A 17,294-nucleotide genomic window follows, 5' to 3' on the forward strand; every position below is an offset into this window, starting at 1 on the left:
ACTTAGATACCATGATCTTCTTTTTTCTTTTGAATTGCAAAAGTAATACATGCTCTTTTTTTTAAAGCAATACAGAAATTTGTAAAGCTAAAGTAGAATTTCTCTCTTCGGCCCTCACCAGCTACTCTTGCCAGAGATGGCCACCTATTGACTTTCTGCGGTCGGATGTGTCCTGTGCAGTTGTGAACACATACCCAGAGCTGATTGTTAGAGGACCCAGGCTGGGGCGTGTGGACGATTGTTTTGCCATGGGCTAGTTGTTGACACATGATTGAAAGATGCCCTAGTGACGCCCTAAGGGAGAGCCGACCTATAGGAACTTCTTGTGGGTTTACATTAGGTCATTTTTGTTGACCTTGAAGTTGTTAGTTAGATCTTGCCCTTTTTTCTATTTAATGGTATTTGAAGTCATGAAGGTGAGAGAATCCTCCAGTGATGGTTCTTTTTTTTTTTTTTTTAAAGATTTATTTATTTTTATGCATGATAGACATAGAGAGAGAGGCAGAGACACAGGCAGAGGGAGAAGCAGGCTCCATGCCCGGAGCCCGACGCAGGACTCGATCCCGGGACCCCAGGATCGCGCCCTGGGCCAAAGGCAGGCACCAAACCGCTGAGCCACCCAGGGATCCCCTCCAGTGATGGTTGTAATGCAAGTTTTTGCCAGGGATTTATGTGACAGTGTCTGGACTCATAAATACTTGATTGCTTCTTCCCAAAGTGCCATGTCTGACGTGCAGGAGACGTTGCTCCAAATGGGATTTTGCTTCATTCTTCCGTCAGAAGTGCCTGTGGGTTTCGTGGCTAGTTAGCCCACCCTGGCTGGCAAGGTGTGGCTCTGGGTCTGTGCGGAGATGTGGGGGAAGGGCCGTGCTGGGAACCCGGAACCGGGTCACACAGGCTGTGCTTCCCTGGCTGCCTGCCCTCCTCCCTCCGTGTGACTAGTTAGGAGTCAGAACCCTCCCTGCCCCACCCCTTGCCTTTCCAGCTGGGCCGCCCCTCCTGCGTGCCCTAACCTTTGGGACTGTGTGGAGCAGGGCCTGTAGGGTGCCTGTGGTCCTCCCCGGGCCTGTGGCTCCAGCGCCAAGAATGTGGCACAGGAAGAGCCTGTACTTCTGGGGCTGGCCTTTCAGAGCTGTGTGGCTACAGGAGACACCATGGCTGTCTCCCCTGCGCTCCTGTTAATGGACAGGTTTGTCAAATGATGGGCAGGTTTGTGGTTGCAGCCTTGCCTTTCTTGGTTTTGTAATTGGAAACCTCACTGGAGCTTGGTTTTTGCTATGTGTGTATGTTTTAGTATGGTTCAGCAATCTTCTGCCTCCTTGGGGTAGAGTTGTTTTTTTGGATATTCCTCAGTTTACACTGGGAGTGGTCCCGTGTCTCCAGCGAGGGTCTGCATGTACCGGGAGCTCTTGGGGCCTGTGCTTTTATACATATGGTATCTGATGCTCACTGTGCTCCCTTGTGCTGACTGTTTCCTCTATTTTTAGGGATCAACTTTTTAGCATCAGTTGCTACTTGGGTAATATCTGAAGGAAGGGAGACACCAAGTATTTCTAGCTCTTGGATACTTGTATTTTTAAGATTTTATTTATTAGAGAGAACCAGGGGCGGAGGGGCAGAGGCAGAGGGAGAAGCAGACTCCCTGCTAGCAAGGAGTCCGACCCCATCCCAGGACCCTGAGATCATGACCTGAGCCTAAGGCTGAGGCACCCAGGCGTCCCTCTTGAGTACTTCTAATTGTGTGTAGAAGTAGGAATTTTGAGCCTGCTGTTTGCTCACAGTAATAACATCTCAGTGTGTGTCTTACTTGCCTCATGTTCCCTGTAGGAGAGGGGGTTTTGTCATGCAGGAGGCCAGCTTTGTAGAATGCGGTTTTGTGTTTCTGTGACAGCTGAGTGGGCTAGCCTTTTCCTCTGGGGTTTTCAGAGCAGAGTCAGAAGCCTGGTGTCAATGTGTATGGCAGTGGAGTGTGCCACTTTCTGAGGGGTGGAGATCTGAAAAGAAATACCTAAGAAAATAGCCTTTAGAGAAATCATTCAAGATTTTTGCTTTCTCTTCCCCAGAGGAGTGCCAGGATTTAATGTCCCTTCAGGAGCAAAGGAGCAAATTCCTTAACCTCACCAAGACTCAGTTTCCCATCTGTGCAGTGTCGACTCTAACACCCTTTTGGTAGGGTTCAGGCCCGGGTGGTGCTTTCGTGTGATGACACAGCAGCAAGAACTCTTGTGCTAAGTTTCATCTCTCACATAGAACACATGGGAAGTGCCTGATGCAGTACAAGCAGCTGGCAGGTGCTCTGTGAAAGGTGGCTTTGGCTCAGAGAACAGTGGAAAAGATGCCCATCTGTTCCACTCGGAACTGAATGCTACATGTTTTAGTGTATTTCTGATGACTTCGGAATGACTTTGGAATGTCTCGTTTGTTAATTAGACAAAGGAGGGAAAGAGCGAGAATCCCCAGGAAACTATTACTAAATTACAAGTAAGGGTTCCAATGTATGGTGTTGAAGGAGGAGGACTTTGGGGGTTTATATTCCAAGATTCCAAGAAGTTTTGAGAAATCCCTGATGAATGCCTGTGGCTTGTGGAACCTGCTCTACCGGGTCAGGGAGGATTGCGTCCTTCCACTCCAGCTGCCCTCTGCCTTCTGGGACGGTGCTGCCAGCTGCCAGGTAGCAGCCCTGGGTCCTTGGGCCCAGGTCTTGGTTCTTTTTCTCTGGGTGGGATACCCCAACCTCTCTGAATCCTGGCTTCCTCTTTTTTAAATGTACAGGAATAATTCTCATGTGATCTTTCTGAAAATTCCTCCAAAAAGCATGCATTAAATAAATGTGTTTTCCTTTAAATGCCAAGAACTGTTCTAGATGCTAGAGGCCCTGAGTAAATAGAAGACAGGATTCACATACACATTACATTCTGGTGATGAAAGCACATAAAGTAACAAGTTGATAATTCTTTTTTTTTTTTTTTTTAAGATTTATTTATTTATTCATGAGAGACGAACAGAGAGAAGCAGAGACACAGGCAGAGGGAGAAACAGGCTCCACACAGGGAGCTCGACGTGGGACTCGATCCCAGGTCTCCAGGACCAGGCCTTGGGCTGAATCAGGCAGCACTAAACCTCTGAGCCACCCGGGCTGCCCCAAGTTAATAATTCTTAATTTGAGATACATTGGAGTGCTAGCTCTATGTGCTTGCTCTAATTGCAACCCTCAGCACATACTTCAGGTGCTTTAAATATCCTAGCATAGGGACCCAGATCCAGTACCTAATCTTTTGTTGTCAGCTAGAATTTTAGATTGCTTCTGGAATCACCTTATTTTGACTTCAGTAACGTCTGAGAGTTAAGTTAGTGGGGACGGGATGAAAGTAACAACCTCAAACCCACACCATTTTAAGAAGAAAAGGGGTCCATCCTTGGACTCTACTGTCTCTTGTCAAAAAACGGAGAGCTGGAACTTTGGGTAGAAGTCCTTCCTGGAGTGTCATTGTGTGGAAGCACATGGTTTTAGTTTCAAAAGCCAAAACATCAATGTTGGAATTGTGCCTAACTTTGTTTTCATAATTAAACATCATTTTCATTTTTGAGGATTCCCCAAAGTGAATAAGCTTTAAGGTTCCCTAAAACGACTGGATCTGGCCCTGCAGACAGTTGGGGGGCCTGCTGCAATGGCATGTATACTGGAGTGTGAACAGTGGAGGGACCAGGTGGAGCATGGCCCCTGCACACACACCTGCCCTGATGGTTTCGGTGCTCTTTCATTGAATCTTCACAGTGGGTGCAGGTAGATTTGTCATCTCCATTTACAGATGGAGAACATGAGGCTCCGGGCAGCTGCTGCTTCCGTGATGGATAGAGGATAGGATGGGAAGCCCTAATTAGAACTGTAGGAGTTCAGAACGGTTTGGGAGCCTCTCAGTGGGAAGGCTGCCGTTCTGCCTCTGCCTGTGGTTGCTGGAGCAAGGGTAGCTATGGTGATGTGATGGGACAGCAGGTCAGCCTGGGGCCACTTGATCATCGCTGTCTTTTTACCATTCTTTCACATTCCTCCCCCCATCCCCCAACCTTGTCCTTGCAGCTTTGCTTGCTTGTAGGCTTGGGAGTGGACAGGGACATGTTTGCACTGCCTTGTTAAACCACAGTGCTGGCTCTGTGCTCCTCTCGAGTGTGGGGCCTGCCATCCTCATTTGTATGGGAGGAGGTGGACCTGTGCTGGGGAGGCCTGGAAGGCCCAGGTTTGAGTCCCTGGTGGATGATCTTGGGAACTTGCCCAACTCGAAGGTCATTTATCTTGGGACACTGTCCCCAGTCTCACATGGCCACTGCTTCCAGCTCAGTGCCTGGGGCTCTGAAGCACAGTGTGGGCAGGCACTAACCCCAACAGAGCTGTTGTATAAGTCGGGTGGGCCGAGCAACCGGTTGCCCTCACAGGTGTGGCTCTCCATAGGTTTTCACTTCTCTCTCCCAAAAGGTTTAATTTTTTAATACCAGTAGAGCATCACTGAACATTTTCATTTTCTCTTCAGCCAGCTTTTTGCTTGTTAAGGCATTTTCTACCCAACACAACAGGGGCTCCTGGAACTTGTCACCTGGTGTTGTTAGAGACTTTTAGAAAAACCAGGCGCTGTTTTGGGGTTTGATGAAGTCTTACTGATTTGAAAGATGGGGGTAGGGGTGATGCTGAAGCACTTTATTTATTTAAGATTTGTTTGAGAGAGAGCAGGAGGAGGAACAGAGGCAGAGGGAAAGAGAATCTGAAACAGACACCACTCTGAGCATGGAGTCTGATGTGGGGCTTGATCTCATGACCCTGAGATCATGACCTGAGCTGAAGCCAAGAGTCAGATGCTCAACTGACTGCGCCACCTGGTACCTCAATTTATTTATATTTTTAAAGTAATCTCTATGCCCAATATGAGGCTTGCACTCACAACCCTAAGATCAAGTCACGCACCGCTGACTGAGCTGGTCAGGTATCCCTCACTTCATTTCTTATTGGCAGAAATTCCTAATTCAGCGATGGCTTTTATATTAAGTTTTTTCAATAGGTCATACATTTGCATGGTACAGAATCCAAAAAGTACAATGGAATATATGGTGAAAAATTTCCTTTGTGCCCTGTGCTACCCAGTAAACATTGCAGAAGCAGGAAATAACGTTTCTGTCTTCTCCCAGCAGTAAGTTGTGCCTGTACAGGCAGGCAGATGCACGTCTTGCATGACATGCTCTACCTGGTATACACCTTGCTTTTTTCCTTTGATAACAGGTAGCTCCATAGTCTTTCAAAAAAGTGCCCCGACCCTTCTTAATGCTGCATATGGATGTGTCATGAACCCTTGGGTTTTTTTCAATCTTTTTGTGACTTTTAAAAAAAATATATTTATTCATGAGAGACACAGAAAGAGAGGCAGAGACACAGGCAGAGGGAGAAGCAGGCTCCATGTAGGAAGCCCGATGCAGGACCCAATCTCAGGACTCCAGAATCATGCTCTGAGCCAAAGGCAGACGCTCAACTGCTGAGCCACCTAGGTTCCCCTTTTTGTGGCATTTTAAACGATTTGTTTTAGAGACATCTGGGTGGCTCAGTCGGTTAAGCGTCTGCCTTTGGCTCAGGTCACGGCAGGCTCCCTGCTTCTCCCCCTGCTCTCTCTCTCTCTCTCTCTCTCTCTCTTTTTCTTTCTCTCTCGTACGCTCTCTCTCAAATAAATAAAATATTTTTTAAAAGCCCAAACCATTTTGTTCTAGTGGGCATATTTCAGCAAGGTGACTGGCATATTTTTTCTGTGTTCGGCAGCACATGTGGCTGGTGGCCCTGTCCTGGGCGGTGCAGGCCTGACCTTTTGTCAGGAGGCAAGGGGTGTTGAGGTTTCCTCACTCAACCCTGCTTTGCCCCTTGTCCTTCCTGCCTCTAGGGGTGAACTGGACAAGCCTGTGGCTCACAGTGTGGAAGAGGTGGAAGCAAGGGAGCTGTGGCCAGGGTCTGTGCAAAAACCCTGCTCGACTGTTCTTGGTGAGGACCAGGTGCTGATGGGCCATTTTGTCCCATTAAACGCATGTAGTTGAATGCGTCCATGCCTGATCTTACTGTGATTCTGACGATGCACTTTACCTGTGGCATGGTGCCCCTCAGCTCACAAGAGAGCTGCTGGGCAGAAATGAACACACCATTATTTTTAGCATTACTTTGTTGTTTTTTCCCATAGCTCTTCCTCTGAGTTGTTACCTATTGAAAAGAATTATTTTGCAAGCCAGGGGTAAGGACCCCAGTGAAACCCTGACTCCTTTTTCCTGCCCAAGGGTCTTTGCCTCCCTCAGGCTCTGAGGATTATTCTTTATCCTTGACATTGGGTGTGGCTTAGTCATCAACCACCCCAAAGTGTGTTTCCCAAGGCCTCTTGAGCATTGATGTAAAATGCATCCGGATAGGCCTTATCATCAGATCCCTGGTGGGGCCAGTGCCTACTGGGTCACCTTCCTTCAGCCCACCGTTCCCATAAACCTGGCCTCTATCCCCAGGTCCCTCTGATGCCTTCAGGGTGCAGAGTGCTGGCTCAGCTGAAGGGGATTAGGTGGAGGATCAGGTGGTCAGTCCCCTAGTGGAGAAGCCCCCGCGTGGTGATGGGACAACATTAACTGTTCCCATGAACCGAGTGTGTGCATGAGGCAGCAGGCCAGGCCTGTGAGGTCCTTAGCCTTGTTTGACCCTCGAAACACATCTGTGAGGTCAGCACTCATGTCTCCTCTTTCAGGAGAACATTGAGGGTAGGGGGATCAGCACTGGTGCCATAAACAGGTGGAAGCCGTGGAGGGGATTTGGGGGACAGGGCTGGTGCAATCTGTCTGTGCTTTCAGAAGATGGTCCTGCCCCCTATATGGAGGAAAGATTTCTGGAGCATTGTGGCAGATGCAGTGGGAGTTCTTCAGGGGCCCAGGGCTTGATGGATCATGGTCCTATGCCTGAGAGACACCTGAAGAAAGGGAGGGGTAAGCATATGTGGGGTGTGACCAGCTGTCTGCAGACCCAGAAAGACACAGGGAGGAGGGCTGGGCAGTGGGGCCAGACCCTTGCCAAATCAGGTGAGAGCTTTGGCGCTAACCTGAGGAGAGACGGTTTCTGAGCAGATAAGATTCCTTGTTTTGTTAAGTATAGTTGAGGCCCTGGATGAATGCACCTGGTGGGTTGTTGTGAGAGCTTCCTACCTGTGGGGTACTCCTGGGGCGAGGCTCATGAAGGATTGTAATGGGCTCAGGGCTGCTGGGCTCTCCCTGCGCCATCCATGCACTGGCCTTGGAAGTGGGGTTGGGGCACGGGATGGGCAGAGGCAGTTGCTTGGCTCTACCTGGCCTCCTGGGCCCTGAAGCCAGCTTCATGTCAATCTTCCAGTGACCCACCAACCTGGAAGGGAAGCCAGAGGCTGGAGACTTTCTGTCCATTCAGGACTACTCTGCCTCTCATCCACAACAAATAGTACCACCATGGATACCTTTCACAAGCCTTTCCAAAGTCATGGCCTGTCCTGTGTCACGATCTTTAATGAGTGCTGTCTGCACTGTATCTGTACGGACTCACAAGTACTCAGCAGGGATGGAAATGCAAGGCTTCTGTTTCTCCTGCTGCTTCTCCCGCTGGCTGTTTCTGTGACTAGCACTGAGTTCCACTCTGTCTCCCGGCTCACAGATCACCCAGTCTCTTCTGTGCGCCTCTCTGTTCCATTCCTGACCCCTCTAGGCCCCCCACCCTGCCACTGGTGGCTCTCCAGAACAGGGTCGAAGTTAACCAGGAGGTGTGCTCCTCACCCTGGGCCCCACCCCTTCCAGATGCAGCTGGGGTCCTCACCTCTTGTCCCTTAAGCCCAGTTACCTTCCCCATAGGCAATGCATCTTTAGCCAACGTAGACTGTCAGTGAACTGAATTCTGGATGCCCAAGCCTTTAGTACCCTTCTGGGCACCTCTGGCTTTAGTTAGGGTTGAGCTGCATGTCTTCCACCAATGGCTAAGTTGTAGATGTTAAGCAGGTTGGGCCTGGGCACAGCTCTGAGTTTACTTCTCACAAAGGTGCTTGTGAGGTGCTTGAATTGCCTTGGGCTCTGAAATGGATTCTATTATAATCACAACAGAAGAGAAAGGAAAAATACAATGAAACTGTTTCCCTTTTTGAAAGTTTTTCTAACTTTATTTCGATAGGATTTCAAATGCATTGAAAAGTTGCAAGAAAAACACAAGGAACTTCTGTGTATTTTTTACCCAGTTTATGTCTCACTTTACGTGTTTTATCTGTTCTGTGACTGTGGTATGTATACCATGGAAGCAAATAAGTATTTAAGTATATTTCTTTGAAGCATTAGAAGAGCCAGTTGGAAATATCAGTATATCTTTCCTAAGAACAAAGGCATTCCCTTACATAGTCACTGTTCAGTTACCAAGATCAGGATATTTAACATTAATCTCGTGTTCTTTCCAAGTCCATGGTCTGTGTTCACATTTCATCAGTTTTTCAGGAATCTTCTGTGACAGTCCATCTACCTGTAGCTGCCATGGATGTACTGTGCCAACTCAGGAAATAAGACTGACTGCCTGTTTTGAGCAGGGATAGAGAATCTCAACTCTGAGCATTTGCCCAAGGAGGTTTACCTTTGTAATAAGGAATTTGTGGGAGGTGCTTTCAAACTATGTGCAAATTCTCTTCCTCATCCAGCTGTCACCTACTTGGTTGAGTGTCCACTGGTCTTTTCCTACCTCCATTTGTCTTCCAGGGCTTGTTAGGCTGCATTCTAAAGCTTTCCCTCCTCTGTTTATTTGTGTCTGCTCGTATCTGTATGGGCTCTTGGATTTTTCTTTCATTCAATGGATTATAATCCCTTTCCCTCCTTATTTCTTTTGATGGTTAGATTGTTCTAGATTTAGCCAGTGGGAGTCCTTGTTTCGAGCTGGCTACTGTTTCCTTTAAGCATGTCCTCATATTTTTTTGAGCACTTTCTTACTTTCTAGCAGAGGAGATGCTGTGGGTTCATTTTATACTTTCCAATGAGCCCTGGAAGCCATTTGTTTTTAATGCAAGCACCAACACATACATTTCAAAGTGTAGTTTATTTTGTTCTACCATTTGGGATTTATTTGTGTTATTTGGGACCTTTGTTTACATGTTATTGGGAAGGAAGACCTCGTGACTTATCTCCTGAGTAGCTTTCATTTCATGGTACGCGGAGACTCTTTATAAATAGCTTATGTAGATTTTTACCGTATAGATAACTTAAACTGAACTAGAGGTTATTAAAATAACTTTTTAAGATTTTATTTATTTTTTTATTTAGAGAACAGCAGTGAGGGGAGAGACGGAGAGAGAATCTCAAGCAGCCTCTGTGCTGAGTGTAGAGCCTAATATGGGGCTCAGGGCCAACGACCCTGAAATCATGACCTGAGCCGAAATCAAGAGTTAGATGCTCAAGGGACTGAGCGCCCCCAGGCACCCCAGCAACTCTTATTTTTTAAACACTGATTGTGTATCTGTAATTTTAATTCCTACAAAGACCCTTATTAAACATAAACTAAGGCTCAGAAAAGTAAATGTACTGGTCAAAGTTACACAGCTAGTGAGTGGTGGGTCAGAGTTCAATTCAGTTCGGTCTGTCTTTAAAGCTCACTTTTCCTGAAATACTTTGTTGTAATATAAAGTATTTCCTTACTCTGAATTGTAGACTTTGTACATGCTACAGCTGAACAACAAAAATTTTATTTGTGGTTTAGGGGCTTATCCTCTGTGTCTTATATGAAAATCAGGTCTGAAGAATTAAAGCTTGTGGTTCATCACATTGTTCTCTCAGAGGAAAGTCCACTTGTTTTCATTAGAGAGTGACTCGGCAGTCCTGGTGCTTCTACGAATACCTAGAAGTTCCCTAACCCTCTTATTTTCTTCCTATAGGAATTTGCTTGCTAGAAAACAGAATGCAAGACTTGACAAACAAAATGACTTGGGATGGAAGTTATTTGGAAAAGTACCACTTCGAGAGAATGCTCAGAAAGATTCAAAGAAAATACAAAAGGTATACGAGATACAAAAACACAGAAATATGCTATGCAGCATATATTTGTGAATCTTGCAAAAATGACCTTTGTGGAGGCTTTGAGATTGGAAAACTGTGTTGATCTGCATGCCAAGTTCTTAAAATTTAAGCCTTACTTGAGAAAGTTGATGACTTTAACCTTTTCCATTTCTTTTAGCTCACCGCATATGTACAGGAGAGAGCTGGCTTCAGATCTTTGTAACTTCACTTAATCAGTTTTTCCAATAATAGTTGCAAATGTGTTTATTGTCACATTTTTATTAATTGTGTTCCTTATTAAAGCACTCTCCCTCTCTGATACCATGGGTTTCCTGGAGCTTAATCCTTCCAGTGCTGATTTGGCCAGGAATACAAGGGCCATTGTTCACCCTGGCTGTGGTATGTCTCCCTTCCCCTTGTGGGCTCAGAAGCTTCCCACTTGTCCATGGGGGGCAGGGCATGAGGTTCAGAGGTCAGGCAGCTCCGATGTTATCATCACCACTGGGCTGTCTCGCTCCCCATGCATGGAGTGATGCCAATAGCTGGAGGCATGTGCTAGTTTTTCATAGAAGGCTTATGCATAGACTTAGTGAGGCCAGGGGGATCTGTGGCCTCGGAAGCCCAGTTCCCACCTGCATTCTCCCCTTGGCTCTGAGCCCCAGCCATCCTCACAGATTGCTCTTGGCCCAGTGCCATGACAATGCCCTCCAGCAGGCTGATTCCTTCAGCCTCTGTTTTGTATTCATTGACAGTTGTTCAGTGAATACTTTTGAGGACCTACTAAGTGCCAGGTCTCCCGTGTGGTGCTGGGCTATAGAGAACCTACCACAGTACCTTGCTCCAGAGGGCCCCCCTGGTAAGGAGAGGATTCTAAGGCAGGTAGGGAAAGGTGTGTGGTTGGGGGCAGGGCCTGCTGGGCCAGGCTGCACGCAAGGTTGAGTTCACAGGTGTGGCAAAGATAATAACCACAGGGCATCATGAACTCAGTGATTACTCTGTGCCAGTTTCAAGTGAGTCGGCACTTGGGTTTCTAGTTCATTTAAAGCTTGTAACAGCCTTCTAAAGAAGGTACTATTATCGTCCTCATTTTACCAAAGATGACACAGGCTGAGTGACTTGTGCACAGCTGGAACCTACCCCAGGGCCCTCATTGCTCCTCTGTCCCTGTGCAAGGAAGGGGCAGGAGAAAGTGATAGCCACCTGTGCTGAGGGGGCAGTGTGCAGCACGAGCCCAGGGGGCAGTGTGCAGCACGAGCCCAGGGAGCAGTGGGAGGGGCCATTCATGGGGCCTGGGTGATGTGCTGGGCCTGGAACCTGTCTCTGACCTGAAGGCTTGGAGGAACTCCTGGAGAGTTTTACTTATGTAAGGATTGAGCAGTCCCCTTGGCAAGAATGTGACTGTTGGACTAGTCCAGAGGAGTAAAGTGGGGTCTGGCCAGGTGATACAGTTGCTGTGGGTTGCAGAGGATAGCCCCTTTGAGTTCTAGACATGTTGGATATGTGGGTGCAGTGTGTGTGGTGAGGCGGTGAACACATGCTAGGGGTCTGGCTTGAACAGCATGGTGGATCTGTCCCATTTCATGTTTTTCTGCCTTGGCAAACTAATGGTATTCTGAATGTTGTCCAACATTCCCCATAGCTGTTGTCTGGGCCCAGGAGACTCAAAAAGTACATTAGTGTTGGAATTTGTTTTTATAGATTGTTATATTTTGAATTTGAACCACTTATTGTGTAGGCTACTATTGCAGTAGCATACAATTAAAAGGTGATGAGTTTGTATGCAAAGCTCAGCTATAAATTTCTTAAAAACTAAAGAGCCAAGCTGTTAAAGAAATTTTAAAGAAATCCACACTTTGAAAAAAGTAATCAGGGATCCCTGGGTGGCGCAGCGGTTTGGCGCCTGCCTTTGGCCCAGGACGCGATCCTGGAGAGCCGGGATCGAATCCCACGTCAGGCTCCCGGTGCATGGAGCCTGCTTCTCCCTCTGCCTGTGTCTCTGCCTCTCTCTCTCACTGTGTTCCTATCATAAATAAATAAAAATTAAAAAAAAAAAAAAAAAAAGTAATCATTATACTAGATTTTCACATGACTCTTAATATCACTTGCATGGTGCTTGAATTTCTTTATTACCTTTGTCATACCTTTTTTTTTTTTTTTTTTTTTTATTTATGATAGAGAGAGAGAGGCAGAGACATAGGCAGAGGGAGAAGCAGGCTCCATGCACCGGGAGCCCGACATGGGACTCGATCCCGGGTCTCCAGGATCGCACCCTGGGCCAAAGGCAGGCGCTAAACCACTGCGCCACCCAGGGATCCCGCCCCCCCCCCTTTTTTTTTTTATAAAGGTGAACATGGATCATGTTCTTGAACCTAAAGGATTTTTGTGAACTGAAATGACTAGGTCCACTAATTATGTGGTAACACAATATTGCAGAGAAGAGGACCATCTGGCTTCAACCATCAATAATAAAGGATGTAATTGTACCTGCATGAGTCATATGATCTTGCCTGTGTCCTATTTGCTCATGCTTTGTGTCTCTGGCCCTCTGATCTCTCATCCCATGCCTCCCTCCCTGGTCTGCCAAGGCCCCTGAGGTATCCAGGGCCAGGGACCTGCCTCTGTGAGGCAGCTCCTGAGCATCAGGCTGGAGCTGGCTGCTGCCACAGATGTCAGCTCACTCACACCCTTGAGAGAGCTCAGAGCCATGGCTGACTGCCGGGGCCTGTGATCCCAAATGGTGATAACTTCAGTTAGAGCTGAAGCATAAGTAAGGGTTTAAGAAACTCTAGTTCCTTTTCCCGTTCCTTTGGAATGGGAATAAAAGTAATAAAACATTACTTGAGAGCAGCAGCATCACATAGTGATTTAAAAGCATGGACTTTGGAGTCACACTGGCAGTTTGTATCCCAGCTCTGCCATGGCTCCTCTGTGTGGCCAAGTCACACAACCTTCTGAGCCTCATTTCCTTCCTCCCTAGAATCTGGAGAATAGCAGTGCCAGCCTTGGGGCGGAGGGCGGGGGGGGGGGCGGTGAGGATTACATGTATGAACATATATCATGTGCTCAGAACAGTCCTGAATGTTGTAAATGCTGGAAAGCATTTGCTGTAATTATTGTGACAAGTCCGCCTTGAACCACAGGAAGTGGAAAACAGTGTGAGAGAATGAGCCTGAGGCCTCCACAGATCCCTTCACCTGCATGTTCAACAAACACTGCACCTTGCTGTGGCCAGGTCTTGTGGTTGAATCGGCTTGCCTCAAGGAGCCCGTGGTGGAGCCGAGGGGACAGTTGTGCAAACCAGCCAAGATTGTTGGCCTTGCAGACTTGCACTGACTTTCCAGCTTCATTTCTCCTTATTTGTATGATTTTGGGCCAGTTTACTCCTTGGCAAAATGGGCATTAGGAGTCCTACTGTCTGAATTGTTATACATTAAGAGATAATGTATGTGAAATATTTTCCTCCGATGTTTAACACAGCCTGTGGTCCAGAGTTAGTACTCAAGGAAGGAGCTATAACGACAATTAAGAAATCTGTCCAGCAAGTGGCAGATACTACTTCCAGTTTGCCCAGGGGACTCCGGTGCACATCTGACTTCCTTGTCACTCGGCCAGTCTTTCCACTTGAGTCTTATATATACATGGTCGCCATTTTTAGGAAATGTTGTGATGTTACTTTCAGTTATATTTTCAAATTTCATAGAAGTTTTGAAAAGTAAGTGATTTTCTCTCAGCTTACATTATTTCAGAGAGATTTTCTAAGTAGGGGGAAACAAAAATGACCAAGGATAGTTATGAGAATCACACTAAAGCAGTGGTCCTGAGAGTATGGTCCCTGGACTGATAACATTACCATGTGGGAGTTTGTTAGAGACACAGGTTCTTAGGCCTCACCCCAGACCTACTAAAGAAGCTGCACAGCTGGAGGCACAGCAGACCGTGTTCTCGCAAATGCTCCACGTATGGGTAATGTGTGCTCATGTTTCAGAAACGCTGCTACTGGAGAAGGGAATCTTGGATATTGGGGAGGAAATAGCCATCTTTGTCCAGAGTGGGTTAAATAAAAGGTCTGGAATACACCAGATACACATTGTAGTCATTGCTGGTGAACTGGAGAGGCCCTAGGAGTCAAGACTGGGAGAAGGTATTTGAAGACTGCTGCTTTCAGGTCTCCTATCATCCGGTTTGTATTGGTCCATCTGGGCAGTGTGCCCTTTGCCTTGTGAATAAAGAGGACCCTTCCTTCTTAGATTCCACAGTCCTTTGTTCCACAAACTTGAGCCACTGTTGGGGTCCATCCTGGGATTACAATGAAGGGCAAGACTTACATGCCTGTAAGTCTTCATTGGAACTTAACGGTAGATCAGGGAAAGACAGATTTAAGCAAAATAACTCTATAGCTAATTGCAGCTATGATAAGCCTTGTGAAGAAGAGTGGCACGCAGCCATCCTAGAGTTTCTGCACCACTGGGTTTTCAAGTGACAGCTGGTTCCTAGGTCCGAGTGTCATTCATCAGCCTTTGTCTTCTCAACCTCTCTTCTGCTCCTGGGGAGCCTTTCTGACCTTGACTTCCAGGTCACCATACGCTCCCCTGCTGGGTGCCCTTTAGATTTTAGAGTGCCTCCCAGGTGCTTCTCTGTCTCAGGCCACCCTCTAGGAGACCTCAGCTAGACTGGAGGCTTTAAATACTGCACCCCCACATTTGTTCCCGGTGGGGGGCCCCACTGGATGTCTGACAGTGCTTCCTGTCTCACTGGTGTTTTTTTCTGTTACGTTGGGCTGGTTCCCTTTGCACCTTTCCCCATTTTGGAAAGTGGTAGACTTAGCCTTCTGTTTCAGGTCTCAAACTTGAGAGTTGTTCTTGACTTTTGTCTTCTCACATCCTCCTTCCTGTCTGACTGGCGTTTTGTTTATGTTTGAGTTCTGTTGATGACTTTGAAGTGCAGCCAGGTTTGAGAAGCAGTGACTTGCTAGGGAATTTTGATGCTCCAATGAAGTTGTGTGGGTGAAATCTTATTAAAAGATCTCACTACCATAGCCTGGCATGAGGTAGTTGTGGCTTACTGTCCCTAAATCGCTCGAATTATTGGAAATGGGGAGTGCATTTGTAAAGATAAATTAGCAATACCTATTATCCTGGTTATATTAATTTGTAGAAGATGTAGAGGACGTTAGGAAATGAAGAAAAAGAAAATACGTGGTGTCTTATTGCCCCGAATAAATACTGTTTGCATTTTGGTATTTTTCCTTTCAATAATTTTCCCATGTACAATCTTTTTATTTTTTGAAGAAAAGACCACTTAAAAGGTAAAAAAATGGGTGTTTGTAATTTTTTTTTAATATTTTACTTATTTATTTATTTATTTATGATAGTCACAGAGAGAGAGAGAGAGAGAGAGGGGCAGAGACACAGGCAGAGGGAGAAGCAGCCTCCATGAACTGGGAGCCCAACGTGGGACTCGATCCCAGGTCTCCAGGATCGCGCCCCGGGCCAAAGGCAGGCGCCGCCAAACCGCTGCGCCACCCAGGGATCCGGGTCTTTGTAATTTGAATAGATGTTGGAGGAGCTCAGGGCTGCACACATTTGCGGATGCTTTAGAGCAGAGTTTTTGAATCTTTTAGACATAACACTAGTACATAGACTCAAGGCATTCAGGAAGTGTCCTGTTTGGGCTCCAAGGTAGCTACTGATAGGCAAGGATCACCATAGGGAGTACAGGCTTGCAGGCATCAGTGTCCTAGATAAAACATGTTATGTGAGTAAAGGAATGTACATGTATTTGGGGTTTTTTTTTTTTTAAGATTTTATTTATTTATTTATTCATGAGAGACACAGAGAGAGAGACACACACAGGCAGAGGGAGAAGCAGGCTCCATGCAGGGGGCCTGACGCGGGACTCTATCCCGGGTCTCCAGGATCACACCCTGGGCTGAAGGTGGCGCTAAACCGCTGAGCCACCTGGGCTGCCCTGTATTTGGGTTTCTGTAACCTGGAATATCTTGGATGGCTTTCTGGAATTTCCAGTCAGAGAGAATCTCAGAAGGCGGCATATCCAGACCAGCTTAAAGTGATACTCATTCTCTTCACCTCTGGGTTCTGAGAAGTCTGGCTAGTCAGAAGAGTATAAATCATCATAAACTGCAGAAAAAACAAGCCCAGATGGTCAGTGCAGGTGACTGACTGGTGATGGGCCTGCAGGTAATCTAAAACCTGCAGGTAGGAATGAGAAAACTTTCTTCCTTTTCATCATCCCTTATACCTTTGGAAAATAGATTTGAACCGGTTTATAAAACAGAACAAGTCCCAGTTCTGGTCCAGGAGTAAGCATACTCTAACATGTCTTCCCGATGAATACAGCTGTAAAACTGGAACCCAACACATCGAGTAGTGTTTTGAGCCTTCTGAAAAGCAAACAATAACGGGTGGATTGGGGAAGAAACCGCAGTTCAACGTACTGCTGGAATGATTGACTTTACCATTTTTCCCCTCATATTCTCCAGCCCAAACTCGATGTAGCCTAAAACCTAGAGATGGGTGTCAGTGTGGACTGAGCTCTAGGAAAGGCTTTCTAGTTCTGGATCAGGAGTGGGTACTCTCACCCTCAGAGAGGATGCCAAAAGCCTACTTTTCATATTTTTCTTTTCTCTGTTTTCTCACGCCCCAGCCCTCATGCAATCTCCTGGAAGCAGAAACAGGCCAGCAGGAGAAACTCTTCAGGAAGGGGAGCTGATTAGAGGAGGTTTATTCCCAGGAAAGTGGGGCAGATCCCTGATGTCCTGTTCTCTCTCCTCCTGCCACTTGGCCTAAGGTTGTGGAAGGTGTGTGTCTTGGGTAGAGGACCAGAAAAGGGGTGGCCCAGGGAATCTGCAAGTTCTGGAGAATGTGGAGAGGACGAGCTCAGGAAAGTGACCTTTAAGGTTATTATGAACTTCTGGGCTAACTCCCAAGTTGTGGGTACACGGATGTGACCCTAACTAGCAACTGTAGACTTGAGAACTGAAATTCAGGAATAGACCAGCACCTGGATCCAATGTTGGCCCTGAGCGGTGCACATGGGGGGTATAGTCAATAGGTGCTGTGAAGGCTTTGAAATGTCAATTGGCTTTTGAGCCATAACCCACAGAAGGCTAGTTGGAACATGGGGCTGAAATCTAGCCAGGTCAATTGCCTATTAAAACCTCTCCAAAAGGTTTGAGCAAGACCCAGAGTCTTATAACAAAACGGTCAAGATAGACTATAATGCCACTCAAACAT

The 17,294-nt window shown here is 46.8% G+C and overlaps 1 protein-coding gene across 6 annotated transcripts in view; it reads left to right on the forward strand.

Moving 5' to 3' along the window:
* TBC1D14 (TBC1 domain family member 14) overlaps window positions 1-17,294 on the forward strand; it is a 106,632-nt gene that overhangs the window by 38,084 nt on the left and 51,254 nt on the right. For 5 of the 6 annotated variants that reach the window (XM_041751840.1, XM_041751841.1, XM_041751837.1 and 2 more), the window contains exon 3: window positions 9,921-10,041. In XM_041751840.1, coding sequence (XP_041607774.1) covers window positions 9,921-10,041 — 121 coding nt within the window. Of the gene's footprint in view, window positions 1-999; window positions 1,190-9,920; window positions 10,042-17,294 lie in introns of those variants that run through there. The other variant, XM_041751842.1, reaches the window with a different exon arrangement.

Source organism: Vulpes lagopus, chromosome 4, assembly GCF_018345385.1.
Source record: "Vulpes lagopus strain Blue_001 chromosome 4, ASM1834538v1, whole genome shotgun sequence".
NCBI lineage: Eukaryota > Metazoa > Chordata > Mammalia > Carnivora > Canidae > Vulpes > Vulpes lagopus.